Raw genomic sequence first — 18,677 nt, forward strand, 5'->3', positions numbered from 1 at the left:
TAGTTTTAACTGGACTTTATTGGACTTTTAACTCTTTATACGATTTTAGTAAAAAAATAAAGTGCAATGTAAGACTCATTGTAACAACGCTATATTGTGTGATCATTGCAATGCACATATTATAGATATTACCAATTTATGAGAACACTATAATTTATACATAAACTTTGCGATGGTGTAGCCTAATGTTTCATTTACAATTTCTTTGTACTTCAGTCAAGCAACTTTATGAGCGGGTCGGTAAATGGTCACATTTCTTCTGCATATCAATGACACACAAGTAACATGCACCTTAAATGTAAAATGATCATTAGATTGCGGCATTATATTCATCTAAAGAGGCCGAGCATTGCTAGGTCAGTAAATACGTAGGACGACTGCATTAGCGGATGCCAATGAAATGTTAATGCAGCTGCTTGTGATGTCGGCACAGAGTGCTGTGATTTATTATTATGGCAGGGCAAACTTGGATTCCCTGCAGCGTAGCATATTCCGCATGCTTAGAAGATTCCTATTCAGCGATTTTCTTTGCTAGAGCCCGGAACGGTGCTTTTTGCTGCACTGCTCTGCATTTGTACTGGAGATGTGCAGTTAAGACTGCAGACAGTTTCCTTACCGCATTCCTTTGCAGCCTCATCGTGCCTCTTGGGGGATTTGCTTCTGCCATGTCTTGTACAAGCCGAAAAAATGATTTGAGTTGTCCTGTCGTTAGGGATGCATTGGTGATGTATGCTCTGCTTGCTTGCTCGGTGTTTAAAATTTGCTAATGCAGAGGAGAGCAATGACTGGGCTGCAGCCGTCACTTCCATTACCACAGCACTGCGAAAAGGAACTACTGTATACTACCGAACTGCTCAGACAGCGAGCCCTGCATTGATTCGTCAGTGTGCACGTTACTCTACAGCAGACACACATCTACTGGCTCGCATAACCACACGGGGAAGCATCCTCCGCGCAGAACCACCGAATATACACACACCTGGCTATCAAATGTCTGCATGTGATGGGACATGGCTTACTTTTAACCTATACACTGCCAGCTGTCCTGTTCAGGAGGGCCAGACAAACCTAGCAGGGAAAGTGTTAAATGAACGGATTTTCTAAAGGACATTTAATATATGAGCAATGCTTAAAGACACTGACAATATGAAGTGATCAAATAAATCAGGAACAGAACTCTATGGGCTTCGAGCGTTGGCACTCAGCAAGAAACCCTGGAGTCATAGGCGTAAGGGGAACATGACCCTGCCAGCACTACAGGACGGTGCACATGGTATTAGGGCAGGAAAGGGTTAACTCAGCAAGGGTTAGCACGAGGTTAGAATGCACAGGGAACGAGGGGGAAGTCACAAGGAACGTGACTGTAGGGGGAAGGGGACAGGGCTATAAAGCCCCTCTAAGCACACGTGCAAGGGGCAATTACTGAACACCACAGGAGCAGTTTCCCGCCCGCCCTCCCTCTTTTTGTCTTTTGCTTTGTGTTTTTGTTTTGGCTTTGTGTGTTTTTTCTTTCCCTCTTTCCCTCTTTCTTTTTGCAGGATCCGTTTTCTTTGCTGTGGCGGAGGAGTTCCCTGGAGAAGTTTGAATGATAATGGGAGTGGCGAGTTGATGGTTTTGGTTAGAGGTTAGAGTTAATGCCCTCCCTGTACAGGATTAACCAAAGCGTTAAGGTGGAGCTCCCCTATCCGACCCGCGGTCGCTTGGGCGATTGTGGTATCCGGCGGAAGGGGTAGTGTGAAGCCATTGTTTTGTGTTTAGGTTGGGAACCCTCAGCTGTTTGTACACAGGTGTACAGAAGACTGTATAGTATTTATACAGAAGTTATTATTAAAGTGTTTTTACAATAATTTATAAGATGTTAAATAAAGTTATGTCGAGACATTTGTTAAATAAATGTCTCGGCCTTTTCTAAATCCAATCCTGCTGGTGTCTGTCTCTTATTTCGGGTTTGAGAATGGGGAACCTCCTGGGTATGGGCAGTGCAAGGGTCAAGAGATTTATATCTGCGGTTCTCTAATAGAAAAAAAATGAAGAGCGCAGTTACTTGTAGAGATGGATGAGTTTTTTTTTTTATTTTTTGTTAAATTAACCACCTCCATCCCACAGGGAAAAATGGAGGTGTACAGGATGGGGTCTGCACCCTCTTAAAAGGGACTCACCACTATAATCGTCTGCCTTTTCTTTCATTTACGTTTAAATTAAAGAAATTTGACATAAGATATAGCTGGGCAGTCGTGGTTGCTGTAGATTATTTAGATGATCTATTCTTCCCATTCCCACACAATCTTCTAAGAATATGGTCAATTATGCCGAGACCTGTCTGGGATGTGTCAAATTGTAGTCCAATAGACCCTTGTTTAATATGTCATTAACACTATGTTTCATACAGAATTAACTTACGGATAATTTCTGCAGTGCTAGTTTTATAGACGTCCAGGTATCCAGTCTTCTGTCTAACAGGATAATGAATTTAACATCCCTTTCTTGTTTGCTACAAGGGAAAACATTAAAAATATTACAGAAAAATGTTTCCAAGTGAGATTATTACATTTTTTAAAGAACAGCTACAGCGCCCTCCACAAATATCGGCACCCTTGGTAAATATGAGCAAAGAAGGCTGTGAAAAATGTAAATTATTGTTTAACCTTTCAGTTGTTTCTTCAAACAATACACAAAACTACTCTTCTCTCATGGATATCAAACAATTGCTAACACAACACAGGTTTATCAAAAAAAGGTTAAATATATGTGTGTCACAGCTATTGGCACCCTTTTAGTCAATACTTTGTGCTCCCCCCCCCTTGCCAAGATAACAGTCGCTCTGATAACAGCTCTATAATGCCTGATGAGGTTGGAGAATACACGGCAAGGGATCTGAGATACTGGTGGACTCTCCTGTTCAGTTCACCCCACAGGTTTTCTATAGGGTTCAAGTCAGGGGACTGGGGTGGCCATGGTAGGACCTTGATTTTATGGTCAGTAAACCATGTTTTTGGATGCGAGTAGAGGCTTTTTTCTTGAAACCCTTTCCAAACAACTTGTGGTGATGTAGGTGACATCAAATTGTAGTTTTGGAGACTTTCTGACCCCAACACGCAACTAACTTCTGCAATTCTCAAGCTGTGGTCCTTGGAAATTTTGTGGCCACTCTAACCGTCCTTGAGACAATATAGACACACATCCTCTTCCTGGTTAATTCATAACATTTCCAGTTGACTGGAACTTCTTAATTATTGCCCTGACAGTGGAAAATGGCATTTTCAAAGGATAAAAAGTTTAAACAATATAGACAATTTTCACAGCTTCAACTTTCTTTGCACATTTACCAAGGGCGCCAATATTTGCGAAGGGCACCGTAGTATAAGAATTAGTACAGGTCGAATACTGTAAACGCTGCCTAGGGCCCTATTAATTACTTTAAATATCCAGGCGGATATCCATGGAATTGTAAAACAAGGCTTCTGGCAGTGGCCCACAATTTTTGGAACTGAGCAGGTCATGGGGGAAATGACCATGTCTATCTCTTCTCAGCTCAACTTAACACGTTAACACATTACCAGATAACACATTCAAATAACTGTGTGCAATAAATATCCAATTTCAAAACGTTTCTGTATTCTTTTCCGATAATGATTGTAGAATATATAAACGAGTTTAAGATAAAGGCTAATATTGATTGTGAAGGTACAGCATAAGGACACAAAAGCATAGGTTTCGCTTTCACTTTATTTAACTTCTGGGCTTTCTGAGATTACTATTGTAACTTTCTTCATACAGCTAATTTCAGTTTTATCTGAAAGCAGCTATATTTTATGTCCTGCTTATCACTAGCAGTTTGTGCAAAGGTACCAGTTAAACAACAGGTTAATGGACTGGTCGTAGTGGCAACAGAAAATGAAACAGGAAAGGCACAAATGGAAGCCAATAACAGTCGGGAGCATAGAACAGTAAAACTGTAATGCAAGTAATAGAATGTTTACCTATCATATATTTGTAAATGAGTAGCAGTAGGGAACAAATAATCCTGACATTACAGTGGTCTCTCCTAGAAGGGCTAAGGCAGAATCAGCAGGGACATTTACTTGGTTTCTATGATGCCCCGATGTTAAGGAGTTAACTATATAGGCAGTTTTTGGTCATACGTGATACCTTTATTGCCCCCCTGGGATCTTGAATACTTAAGCAACTCTACATTTTCTTCTTTGTTGGCCCATATAAAGGTATCATCTACATGGCGCTCAGCTCTCTGACACCGAACCCTTCCCGAGGGAGGCTGGCATGTGTAGAGGCAGGTTCAGTCCTCAAAGTGATAAAATATTTTAAAAAATGTAAGAAATCATTTTATAGAAAAGGTCATTTTAAGAAGTATTTACTCCTTCTCAGATATAGGTCAGATCTGTGTGTCACACCTATCACTGCCGTTCTTAATGTTACATAATATTATGTTTATATGTCAGCTAGCATTCTTACCCTGTTTGTGGAAAATTCAAATAAAGCATTGTTATATATAATATACATATATATATATATATATACCTTGGAATGGAAGTTAAGTAAGTCAGTATATTCTGGAGATCACATTCAGGAACGTCATTGAATGTCAAATTTTCTGGAAGAGTTATGATCCAGTCGTTATCTTTTCCTCGACCGCCTAACAAATCGAAATAAAGGATTTATTACGTTTATTACATTTTCATGCAGATTAAGTTATCAACATGGTATTGGCTATTCATTGCTAGTCCTGGCTGTCAATTAAGTTACAGACCTGAGTCAACACTCATTAAACTTTCTAGAAACAATAACTTGATTGTTCACTAAAAAGCTCAGATGCTGTTGAATGCTCTCATGTTTCCCATTAAGATTCCCACCAAGATTCTAATGCAGTTGAGTTAACAGTCATCTGCCAGTCTGCTTGATTTATCAAGAGTTTGAACTGTTGACTTGTGTCCAGAGGAGTCAAGATGATTATCTTGCTCTACTTTCCACTGCAACTCACATCGTAAATTGAGTTTCAGTTGACTTGAAATCCACTTGAGTTGGAGTGAGTTTAGTAAATATGGGCGTTGCTTTATTTAAGCTGAGTTGGTCTCAGCAGCTGGACATAACCGCCAACCTAATTTAACTCAACCTTTAGTGAATGTTTATGGAAAAGTCCAGTATACATAAAAAACTGTGAGTCATAATCATATATTAATAAAAACGGGAATAAAATGTCACATCTCGGTGCTATTACGGCACGTCAAATTGAAGCGAGGGAACAAAATAAATATTCTGTAAAAGACCGAACTCTTTGTAGCCCTTGAGGCATTTTATCAAAGCATTTTTCCTGCGAAATTGGAGCATGACAATTAGATTTAATTCAAGAGTCTAATTATTCTGATAACTCCAATGCCTTTTCCTACTTTTACCTATTTAGTTAGCAGAACAGAGAACGGATGTACATGAAATGACAAAATGTGACTTTTATATTAAAATTACTCAAAAAGGATGAGGCAAATTCTTTCAAAACCGGAATAAATGAATCTTTCAGTATCACAATGTTCTACTGAACATCACACAGCTGTAATAAGCCAACGAAAAGGTTCACAAATAGACTATGAACTGATCTATTAATCAGGAATTAGGAAAGTTCAGTGCTAGCTAAATGATGACATAAACTATGAGACATACTTATTATGAGAAAATCTGGGGCAGGGTTCTAAATTCGGGGGTTGTTGCCACGGAAACCAGTGGACTGTTCCTGCTAAAAGTGCCACATTTGCAGAATTTCTCCTAATAAATAAGGAACAGCATTTATATTATCTCTCTAACACTATTAGGTTTGCTAAATTTAAGATAGGAGGGAGAATAAATTGAATTAAAAAAAAACACTGCAGTGGGGAAACTATATCTGTACGGATGTAATGTTTTATTAAGTACACGTCTCATGGCACTAGTCTCTTAAACATAATGCTGGGGGTATCACTTTGCCAAATAGTTTACGAGTTCATCCTGAGTATTCGGTTACACGGGCAAACAGGGAACCTCGCTGTACTCACCAGACAAAAAGGCAAGGTCTTTCATCAAGAGATCCGTGATGTCTTTAGCGCAGATAGGAGCTGCCGTTTCTGTGAAACAAGCAGAACGTTATTAGGTTTGTAAAATAAAAATATTTTGTAGATAACAAAAAATAGAGTACTTTATTAGGAATTAAGCTCCATGAGTGTATATGTGTATGTATGTGTTTATGTGTAAGTATGTGTGTGTGTTTGTTAATGTTAGTGTGTATGTGTAGGTTTGTGTATGTGTTATACTGAGTGCAGTGTAAGTGTGTGCGAGAATGTATGTTACAGGGCAGGGCAAGGGGCCGGTGGTGCCATTCAGCTGGCAAGAAGGTGCCAGCCCTCCCCTCCTAATGTAAAATGAAGTCATGGAGCGGTAACACAGCTCTCCAACAAACGCTCCTGACAACTTTTTTTGTGGTTGACAACTGAGTTGTGGTTGGATGCATGACTTTATCAATGATTTCATTCAGAAACCAAATGCATGTAATATACACATTACAATTATTTCTAGGAACCATACCACCAACCACTCTCAGCTTCTAGGACAGGGAGGCATTAGGAGGAAAGAGAGTTAGAGAGATTTGGGTTATAAACAAGGACCGTTGGAAGGCATGCCCAGATTTATTTATTTCAGTGCCGTAAAAACGAGTTTTCACTACAGGCTCCGTGCTCGGTTTAAGGGTATTTATAAATATCTAATACCAGCCTGTCGCAGTGATTAATGTTAGATTACTACGTAAACACACAATGGCATCCACACCCAGGTATTTGTCTTTTTTAACAGACCAGGTTATTATTTTTAAATCAGCCATGGGTAATATTCAGCAAGACACGGATAAAGATAGGGACACTTTGTGAGCACTGTAAACATGTGTATAAGGAAATAAAGAGGAAGAATTACACTGAAAAGGGTAACTGGTATGTTCATGTAGACCTATTTTTCTTTTGGAATCAGGTGGACTACCCTAGCCTTACCTTAGTTATGATATTAATATTTTCTTACTATAAATACCTGTACAGAAAATAACACATTGACTTTAGCAAACCTCCCTATAAAACAACCTTGAATATTGATAATGGTGGTAGTGTGATGGTCTGGGGTTGCTTCGCTGCTTCAGGACCTGGGTGACTTGCCATAATTGATGAAACCATGAATTCTGATCTTTACTTGAAAATCCTGAAGACAAATGTGTGGCCATCAGCTTGTGACCTAAAGCTCAAATGCAGCTGGGTTACGCAGCAGGACAATGATCCAAAGCACACAAACAAGTCCACCTCTGAATGACTTAAAGACACAAAAAGTCCTGAATTAACACAATTTAAGAAAATGTGCCAAAATTCCTCCACAGCGATATAAAAGAATCATTTAAAAGCTGTATTTTGTGTTTACCCTCATTGTCTTTGTTTTATATTAAAATTAGTTGGATGATCTGAAACATTTAAATGTGACAAGTAAGTAAAATTAGAATGGAAGGAGCAAATATTTTTGAACAGCACCGTATCTGTGAGTGTATAATATTTGTTCACCTAAATGTTAAGTATTCACCCTTATACTTTAGTTTGCATCAACTATTTTATCTAAGGTCATATACACCATATAACCAAAAGTATGTGATCACTTGATCACACATAGATAGATAATCTTGTTGGACATCCCATATCAAAACCATAGGCATTAATATGGCGTTGGCCCCACTTTGTGGCTATAACAGCCTCTGCTATTCTTGGAAGCCTTTCAACAAGATCTAGTGTGCCCATCCAGCCAAAAAAGTTTGTTGGAGATCTGGCACTGATGTTGGATTAGAAAGGGAACACATCCCAGATGTGTTCAATTGGGTTATGGTCACGGCTCCATTAAGGCCACTCAAGTTCCTCCACACCAAACGCGTCAAACCATGTCTATATGGACCTTACTTTCTGCACAATGGCACATTCATGATAGAACAGGAAAGGGTCTTCCACAAACTAGTCACAAAGTTCTAAATTTTTAAAATGTCTTTGTATGTTGTGCCATTAACATTACCCTTCACTGGAACTAAGGGGGCTATCCCAAACCCTGAAAAACAGCCCCAGACCATTATCCCTCCTCCACCAAACTATGCAAAGCTCTATGCATTCGTGGTAGGTAGTGTTCTCCTGGCATCCGCCAAACCCAGATTCATCCATTAGACTACCAGATTGAAGCATGATCCACCTCTCCAGAGAACATGTTTCCACTGTTTCAGAGCCACTCTACAGCTGATGCTTGGTCTACCGCTTCGACCCATTCTACTGCCAACGTTTGTTTATGGAGATGGCTGTTTACATGCTCGTTCATCTCATAACAAAGTACAATTTATCATAGGTAGTATTGTGGTCTGACTTACCATAAGCGATAGCGTTAAGTATGTTGAGTGCAACGAAGGTGGTTTTTAACAATATCATGTGACGGTATAAGTAGAAAACTTGTGCCACAATAATATGTTAAAACTGAAATCACCAACCTTTACACAACAGATACATCGATAGTGACTGAAGAAATGAAACATTTCAAGAATCAAGTGTGCCGATTTTGAATCACTTTTGACTTCCACTTACCTTCAGTGATCATTAGATCATTTTGTCATGGCACTTTGTTATACCTACAAGGTGCACTGTTATGGCACGAAGGCATGCTGTCTCATTCTTAGATTAACTTTCTTGGTGTGACTCTCAGTTCCTGGAACATGTTTTCCTGATAAATTGCACATTGGCTAATCATTGGTCAAAAGTAGAGCATGAACTTTACGTAACAGAAGAATTTAGAATTTAGTGACTTTAAACTACCGTAATACGACTTGTCAAGATCGAGAGAAGCCCTTTTAAAGGAGCTGAGTGTTAAGTGAAGGTTAAAAACGATATATGCCTGTTCAGTTTGCATGGCCTCCACCATCAGCAAACAACAGATCTATATAATACACACCTAGTAGCTCCACATAGTAGAAATGACAAATAGGTTCAGGGGAAAAAAACAGACTGCAGCTCTGCTTCGTCTGCCATAATTCAAACCCTAGCATCCATAGCCGGTCAACAGAATAGTCCGGTAATTCCAATTGAGCAGAGCTAGGATTTTATAGTTAAATATTATCAGTACTATCCAGCGCTAGACTGTCCATCCAAGTGGGCAAAACATTGCCTTACTGTCACATTTAGCAGTCACTTGCCATAAAGTGCCAGAGCAATTTTTCATGCCCAGTCCAGCCCCGGTACTATCAATAGGGACATTGGACCGTACATGTCTTTTCATATATGCACAGTTGGCTAATTAACACATTCAGGTTGTAAATAAAGGTTGGTATCATGTAAAAAAATTGCTAAATATGTATCGTAGTCGTTGAAAAATCATAATTCACCGTAGCAATACAGCAAATGAATTTAATTTTGAAAATGCCTTTCAAGAGTTAACTTTGCAGATTTGAATGAAAGGCCTATTTAAAGTAGTATTATCGAAAGGAACAGTCACATTAAAACTCTACTACCTTTCCGTTGTCGCCCTGCAAAGAAAAGCACTTGTGCGCCCATTTGCATGTCTCAAGCTGGTCTGAAATGAGCTGTGCCAGGCTCACGTAATCATCTACAAATTATCTAAGGGCTCCCTATAGCTTTGGGAAGCATAGCTCATTCTGATCAGCCTCTCGGAACTTCATTTGTCTACATTTCCATGATGGCATATGGGGAGAAAATAACACCATGCATATTCCATATAACAAATCTGTTCTCTTTCCAGGATGTAGTTCTGTAATGAGAAGAAATGATCTCAATGTGCTTTATTCACTTAAGCGGGAGTTCACAGCTGCGGTTTCATGTCCCTGACTCCCTATGCAACATGAAGGGCCAACCCTCAATATTTCAAGTGTCTAAATTGGGAGGTAAGTCTGCATTTCATGTAGATTTATCATTTGTGGTTAGATTTAATCCCTTCAGGACCATGTTTTTGGCTAGGTGTTTCCCTCTTTCTCACTATTATATACATATTTAAAAAATTTTGGGGACATGTAGGGATTAAAAAAAAAAATCCATATATGTCATTATTTTTTATGAAAAAAATATGTATAAAAATGGGCTAAAAACACATTATTCACAGTTTTGCAGGTAAATAAAACATCCACGGCTAGTATAAATGTGAAAATACAAAAAATATATTTGTTAACTTCTCCTAATTTGAAAACCACCCTATAGTCCTTTATAACTTAATATTTAAATGTTAAATTTTTTTGTTTTTATTTCTTTATTTTATTTTTTAACCCCTACCTTACCCTATCCCTATCCAATTCTCCAGTAACCCTCACCCCAATAACTATGCAATACACAGTAAAAAAAAATACAAAAAATAATAAAAATATGTATAGTAAAGGCTCCTGGGAATCAGCGTAGCTAAATGGACAGGGAGCATGTATGTGTGTGGGTGAGTGCATGCTCAGGGCATGTGTGTTTTTGATTGGGGTATGTAAATGTAGGGGCGGGAGTCACTAAGGGATAAAGGGTGCCTTCTGGGTGACCCCGGTCACTGTCATTTTTCCAGAGACAGTCAACAGACTTACCTGCTTCCCACCCTCCCTCCCTATTTTTTTGTGTACTAACTTTCTTTCTTTTGTCACAGCTGGCGGTTTGTGTGTCCTTGCCGGTCTGGTTTTGGTAAGTGATGGAGTTTGGATGCTGGTGTGAAGGAAGGCTCAATCCTCCCCTAACCTCTGGTGTTTTTTATTGGACGTGCCCACCGAGCTTATGGTCGGCTGGTGGTTAGCATTAGTTCTGGGACAGCGGAAGTTAGCTGTCAATGTTATTGGACGTGCCCACCGAGCTTATGGTCGGCTGGTGGTTAGCATTAGTTCTGGGACAGCGGAAGTTAGCTGTCAATGTTATTGGACGTGCCCACCGAGCTTATGGTCGGCTGGTGGTTAGCATTAGTTGTGGGACAGCGGAAGGTAGCTGTCATTTTTGTTTGGACGAGGGGGGAGGTGAGCACCTGTGGTCTGGATTGTACAGTGGTGAGCGGCCGGCAAGGACGGGGTTAATTCAGTTCCTGTGTTGGCTATGTTTGAATGTATTATGTGTTATGTATATTTGTATTTACTATTTATTGTGTGGTTTATTGTGTATTTATGTTTATTGGTTTATGGTGTTTAGGCCAACGCAGTGTTTGTGGTTATTCTTAATAAAATATGCTGTGGCCTGTTTTATCCAACTTCAGTCTCTGTGTCGTTAATTGGTGGGGTTTAGGTGGTAGTTGGTTTGTGATGCACGGTACACACTACCCACATACATGTATTAGCCTATTTTTATCACTTACACTGAAAGCTGAAGGTCATATTTTAATATTGATATCTAATTTTTTTTAACACATTTCTCTACTATAACACCACTTCTGCTGATGTCATTAACTGCTTTAGGCATTGAGATTTATCATGACACATTATAGCTATTTTAGACAACTATCACTTTCTTGTCAAATAAATTGCTTTTCCTAAGAAGCTTTAAACTTAACACAAAGATGATTTGTCTAGCTAAACAACAAATCTAATAAAACAAGATTACCACACAACAGACAATGGATCCTGCTAAAACCTGTTACCAAACAATGCTATTATCTGTTAAAACAAGTAAAAAATCTTATGAAATACTTAAAATACAAAAAAAATCTATAAAAGATAATTACTTCATTTTTGTTAAATGAGGTTTACTGCGTAGCGCTGCAGTGACAGTTAGACAGAAACGCCAACAGAAATGTTAAATTTTATTTTGTATTTTTGTGGTTTTTTTTAAAAGATCTCCCGGCAGATGCAGGGAGGAGGCAGCCCTTCAGCCGCATTAATGGAAGCCAATTGTCCTTTGGCCCTATCAGGGTCCCTGGAGTGCCACTGCTCAATGGACCAATCAATGACCCCCCTACCAGCCCACTCACACCCATCTTGTACAATCCTCCATAGTTCATTTCTGCCCAGTGCTGTTCTTCCCCAAATGGCGAAGCCCCGGTATATAATGCCGTATCTTAGCGCTCGGCAATAAGGCCTGCCCTGGGTTAGGTCTAGGGCAGCATCCAAGGTAAATACATCTGTGTGTCAGGTGTGAGAAAACACCACACAACCAGATGAAGTCCACACGATTTTGTAGGCACCACAGCCCAGGGAATGGTATAAGAGGACCAATGGATATTTACGTTGGCAATAAATAAATAAATAGATGGCAATAGATGGATTTACAATACAGGCAGGGATTAGGTAGGAATTGAATAGCTTCAGCTGAATATGTATTAATTATAAAAAGAAAAAATGATAGGTTATGTTTGACATAAGAAATCTTTGGGCCAAGTTTATGTTTAACACCTGGGCCTCCAGGGTCTTTCCAGGAGCCATGCGTACATCTCTCTGCCTGTACCCCGCCATTTAGGGATATTCTCCATTTTAATATTGCCCAGTCACATAAAAGTAGAAAGGAAGAAGTTCAGTGCCACTGGCATCAGTTTAGTCAATATTAGCCATATGGCATATGTAATAAAGTTGATTTGTTAACATGCAATATTATCCATGAACAAATGACATTACACATTGAAGTCAGACTACAAAAGTACATGCAAAATAAATGAAAGAGGTAGAACGCGTGGGATTAATGAATGTAATTGGAACTGTATGATAAAGTGCGGACATACCATGTAAATTAGGGTTAATTGCCTCTTTAAGGATGCATTCTACACTGAGCAATGGAAAAATGGTTCCACACATGAGACACGCATTGTTCTTTAATCATTTTAGCTGTGACAAAGAACCAGGTGTTGCCTTTTATCCAGAGATGTATGACAGATGTTTCCATGAGCTTTGTCAAAAATGAATTTCGAAGCTACGATTTAATATTTGTCCTCTTGTTCTAACTGCGCTTTCAACAGGTCCTATCATATCTTAAATTATTGCCAACATTAACTTTAATGAGCCTTAAAACAAGACAAAAGATAAAATAAAATATTGATGAGAGAGAGTCTCATTGTCCTGGCGCTCTGTGATCAACGGCTAGTAGATTTCCTAGTATGTGATTCAGACATACAGTACCGGTTGCTCATGGGATGTAAAATTAGAATTTCGTTGGTGTTAGTGGGGCAATTAAGTTTCTAGAAGTATCAATGAGGGTTGTCAGGTTTTTTTTTTGAGTGGCACCCTTTAAAGATGCTGTTCCACTTAAAAAAACATAGTTTTTTCCTTCATGTTACGATAATTAATAAATCTCAGTAGAGATTTTTTTTTTTCCATTGAAAGACCGAACCGCACAATAACCATAACCTGAGGTCGGTGGGCATTCCTGTTGACGTTTTTTAATGAGAAAGTGGGAGGGCAGTACTGATGCTGGAATATTTATTGTATTCAATGGCGGAAAATCTGATCATCTTAAATAAAGTGTCATTAAAAAAGATAAGGTATCACCTTATAGTTGGTAATGTTTCACCTATATAGCTCATTTATAGGTTAAAAAATAATGATTGATCTGAGATGCCCCCCTCCCTTTATTCCTATGCCAGCAAAAAACCCACAAACAGATGACAACTATAAATATGGCCCACAGGTATGCTTCGTACACACACCCGCACTCCCTCAAACCTCTCTTCTATATCCATACCTTAAATACCATATGTACAGCAAGGGAACAGCCATATTGACCTGTTCTGGATGTTTATTCATCCACATTAAGCAATTTCTTTCCATATGTGAAGGTGCTGTCCCTCTCTTGGGGGGGGGGCAGCTAATCAGACAGGGTTAAAGAAAAGATAATTATATCTGAACACAAGAATGATTTGGATCTCATCTTCCATAACTTAAAACTGCCCCTTACCTTTAAATCAAATATCTCCAAAAACATGTATGGTTAGCAAAGTTGTAGAAATGACTTTTATTATGCTAAAAGCAGTCAAGGTTCCCTTTTAATTTTCTGACCCACAATCGTACCTGGGAGCGCTACGGGTTTATTTTGAAGATATCTTCATAAGAATTGCTATACCTGGGATACATTGTTACATTCGGGTTCTGTGTTGTTTATTTATGTTTTTATTAGATTACATTTTATCACTGTTTTTGGATTGTTTGTATTATTTGGTATATGAGGAAAGGGAAACCACATTGACGAGGTGCAGCTGGTGTTGTGGATAGGTGCTGGGAGAGTCACGTTTGGTGATATTGTGTACTATGCTCACATACATGTTATATGCAGAGATTTGTATTACTCCATGCTGGCATGATATGCAGCACGGATATAACTGCAGTTAGAATGTAATTTATTTTCAAACAGTGAATTCAGTGGTGGATTTTACTGCATATATATACAAAAGATTATTTATGTTCTGAACTAGTATTTGGATTTCCCATCCATTCATTACTGCAGATAACTATTAATTGATTACATTGTGAACAGGAGGTACTCTGATCGTCTGGTGAAAAAGAGGTGAATGGTGTTTTAGCAGAAAGGCCACAGTGGCAATCAGGTCCATAATTATCCCACGGGGGATATGCGGTCCCATGCTTCACCACGAAGCCAAAGCCTCTCCAGATCCTCTCCAAGAAGAGAAATCACTGAAGTCTTCAAGGTGGGTGGTAGCCCAAAAAACACAACACCCCCTCCTCCACCAAAAGGCTGTCATTGGAGACCTCGAGTGATGCGCCACTTCTCCGGGTCACTAAGGGGAAACTCTGGGTTGTGGAAGCGGCACATCCCAATCATCCCCTCCTTCCCCATTAAAATCTTATCATAACTGACTGATGTCAGCAGGACCTCCTACCCGCATCCTGCAAGGAGAGGTCCGCATAGCCAGAGCCTGAGAGTTTCCAGGTATACCAACGAGGAGGGAGACCACTGAAGTCTTTAAGGGCATGAGGGGACACTGTGGCATTTCCAGCAAGTGCAAGTTCTGTTAATAAACAAACCAAAACCATCTACAAAATAATGACACATGTGCATATAAAGCAAGGAGGTGCAGGTAGAAAATAGTGGCTAAAACCTGGAGCCTCCATGAAGATATTTTGGATGTTCCAAACCATGTAATGTATCAAGTTTTTCTCCCCTTACGAAAGGCCAAGAACGACCATCTTTTTTGTTTGTCATCTCTCACTTAAAGTGATCTGGCCTATGGTTGCTGGTGTGTGTGTGGGGTTATTTTTAAATATCAGCTCAGGACTGAGCCAGAATACGGCACATTAAATCACACCGTTCACAAGCACTATTTTTTGGTTTTGTGCATGTGTGTTTTTCTTTGAGTCACTGACACGGTTTTTCTCCTGAATTGGGACAGGGGGGGGACAAAAGGGCTGATTATCCAACCATGAGGATTGCAGCCTCAGAAAATGATAAGAGAATTGGTTTCCAGTGCGATCCTAAACCGTGTTCACTTCTTCACATCGGATGGCGGAAGCGTGATTCCCTCAGAAAACTAAACCTGTGAGAGAGGGAAGGATCAGTCCTCTGGCCTTAAGGCTGAATGGGTCGTGGAGCCCAAGGTTCTCTAAGAGCTCCCTCCTCAGTCTGGTTGTCTGTGGTGGTCAGCACCGATGGTGAGTTGTGTAGGAGCGCTATTCATCTCGACTACTGGGTTGATCAGAGTGCTGTAGACCCTACAATGCATATTTTTATTTTTTACCTCACTTAAACATGCCCTAGCGTTTGGTTGATGGGTGGACAGATAAAGCTTTAAAAGACCAACCATGAGCTGACACCACATTCTTCACACATTCACTTTGTTTGTTTTTAGTGCACGGTAGCGTTTTTTGATATTGTCATCTTGGTTTTTCACTAGAAATGCCACAGTGGAGCTGGATCCCTGATGACTCAGTTTTTGGTGGGGGTGCCTTTTGGCTACCACTACTCCTTATTGCCTTGAGTGGCTCCTGCCTTCCGAGGGGGGCACTAGAATATCCTTAGGCTTTAGCCCTGGAGGGAGGGAAGGGGATGCATACTGCTCCATGGGGAGTGTCTCAGAAGAGGGGACCTGGTTTCCACTGTAACTCTCTCAGTGAGTGGCAGAAAATGCTCCCATTTACATCAATGGAAGCACTTTGCACGCATGCGCATGTTGGTCTCAAATTTAAAGGGAGCACTCAGCTACCTTTGTATTAAAGTTCATACGATGACTGGAGTGTCCCTTTAATACATGCACTCCTTTTGTATAGCGATATATGATGTACTCGTTTCCACAAACTATTACTTCCTGGTTCCATTTTTATACTGCTTTTGATGTCACATGCAATTACTGACGCTGTCAATTGTGGACTGCATTATCAGCCAATGGCTTAGTGTTGCAGGAGTTGCAGTTAGAAGTAGCTAAACATGGGGTATCTCTGCTTGTGATGCAACTTAATAGGAGCTGACAGGCTCTTAGTAATGGTGATATCTGGTATTTAATCATTCCAAGCTATACAGGAATCATATTAACCCTTTCCCTCCTGTCCACACACTTAACAAACATGTTTTAAACTGCACACAAAGATAAATGAAGAATAGCAGCGACTTTTCAGTTCATAGCCGATCGCAGCAGCTGTTAACCATGTGAGTGCCAAATTAAAAGTAACAAGCTGTACTGCATCTGTTTTCATTTTTCCCCTTATTTGTATGTTTTTTGGGTTCAATGATTATGAGCACAACAAACTTTGGAGCAAAATATAAGCAATAATCATAATCACCCTAGATATAAAGCATACAAAGACACTGACATATTCACTGAGGTTGGGTGGGCACTGATGCAGTAAGGAGGCAGTGAACAGCACCGACTGGGTTTCATGCAGAACTGGTCATTTGAGGTCAGAGTATGACATGATGTCATAACTTCTATACTGGGTCAGAGCTCGATATAGGGAGGAGAGGCGCTATAGGGGAGTTGAATGCAGCACTGCAGCAGTATGCAATCCACAGGGAAACAGGGTGCCTGTAGCTTTAATGCCACTGCAGAGGATTATCACTCTGGGATGATGGGTGAAGGGTAGGAGGCACTTACGTTCCAGAATGGTTTCCAGGAGGGAGGCTGCCTGCTGGAGGCTGAAGTACTTTTCCATTTCCACCGCAGAGATCCGGGTAGTGTCAGGAGCTGCCATGCCTGTCCAGGGTCACTGAGACTGGGCAGGGTCAGGACCGGGCAGCCCTCATGTAATGTGGCAGCAGCTCCTATGGGACAGGGCATAGAGATAGATCCAGAAGGGTCACCTCCACCAGCCTGGACGTGCAGCGCCCAGGAGAAGCGGTGAGCTGTGGGCACAGCAGCTGACTGCAGGAGGGAGGGCTGAAGTATTTTAGGGTAAGACTGTAATATCTGGAGGGTGAGAGCTTATTCCAGATGATATGTTGTATGGCTGACACTTGTGGAATCCTGGAAGAAACAGCTCCAGAATGAATTCATCCAGCTCCTTGCTTAGGGATTTCCTTTTAAACATCTTCTGGATACATCCCTAAGGATGCAGTGAGACTGCAGATCTGAGAGTGCTCCACTTCACAAGTGACTCTCCAATCCCAACTGCTCCTGCAGCAAATGCAACAAGGTCCCAGGGATTCCCTGATCTGGGGATCCCTGAATTAGTCCAAGAATGATCAGTTCACATAGAGCCTGAGAGGAACATCAACAAAGGAGAGAGAAAGTATCCACTGGAAGCAGAAAATGCCAACAACACCCCTGTAATAGGAGAGCAACACCAGGTCTCAGTGTTCTCCACGCAGATCTCAGCTAATGAGACAAGCAGGGAGCTCAAGTTTGCAGCCCTCACCCCCTCCCAACATGAACTTCTTTATGAATGCAGTCTCTGCCCTACCCCAGCACCTACTCTCATCTAGATGTTGGCAATACACAACTTACCAACCTGTCTGCTTCCTCTGATATTACCCATAATATAACAGCTGTCTTAGACCTCCTAGAACAGAAGAGTTCAAGTCAATTCAGATTAAGTAATCAGGATTACAACATGTCAGTCTCTTCTCTTTGATGTAGGTATTTTTTTGGGGGTACTTCATTGATATAATCCGTCTAGGCCATCTTGTCCTGCTTTATACAGAGATAGCGAACTCCACAGAAATACATTTATAGTTAAATATATATTAACCCTTACAATACTGTCACACTCAAGGATATCATAATTCTGGCACTTATATAGAGATTTTTTAACATTTAACTTTTTTTGTTTTCTTTGTCATAGTGTTGCCACATGATACTTTATATATCAGGTTCAGATATTTGTGATCATTTTAAAAAGGTATATACATATATATTAAATACATTAAACACAAGTGACTTTCAGGATCTGATGTAACAGTTCCACTTTAAACCATCTATAGGTGTTAGAACAAGAAGGGTCTGTCAAATAGAGTATAAAGTGGGCTTCTCTATTTCTTATTGATCTCCTTGTATCCAACAGCCCCTCCCTCAAGGATCTGGTAGGGTCCTCACCGCTGTTGCCGCTTCAGACATTGAGTGATAGTAATGAGACTTTTGCTAAATAAACGTTGCTTTCAATAGAAAAGATCCTAGTGCGCTAAAATTATGTGCTGCCGCGGCACTTGACGGTACATCTCAAGACTAATCAGGTACGTCTTTAGTATCATCTGTGGTAGCCTCATGTGATCTCATTCCAGGTATTTTTTAAATAGTGAAAAGTAGTGAAAATT

The 18,677-nt window shown here is 40.1% G+C and overlaps 1 protein-coding gene across 1 annotated transcript in view; it reads right to left on the bottom strand.

The window, feature by feature from the left end:
• MCF2 (MCF.2 cell line derived transforming sequence) overlaps positions 1-17,521 on the bottom strand; it is a 40,962-nt gene extending 23,441 nt beyond the window's left edge. Inside the window, exons 1-4 of the mRNA XM_053473736.1 lie at positions 17,023-17,521; positions 6,039-6,107; positions 4,537-4,651; positions 2,401-2,491 (exon numbers count right to left, since the gene is read on the bottom strand). Coding sequence (XP_053329711.1) covers positions 2,401-2,491; positions 4,537-4,651; positions 6,039-6,107; positions 17,023-17,119 — 372 coding nt within the window. The 5' untranslated portion in view covers positions 17,120-17,521. The remainder of the gene's footprint in view (positions 1-2,400; positions 2,492-4,536; positions 4,652-6,038; positions 6,108-17,022) is intronic.
• Positions 17,522-18,677: the final 1,156 nt, after the last annotated feature.

The sequence above is a fragment of the Spea bombifrons genome, chromosome 8 (assembly GCF_027358695.1).
Source record: "Spea bombifrons isolate aSpeBom1 chromosome 8, aSpeBom1.2.pri, whole genome shotgun sequence".
NCBI classification, from domain to species: domain Eukaryota; kingdom Metazoa; phylum Chordata; class Amphibia; order Anura; family Pelobatidae; genus Spea; species Spea bombifrons.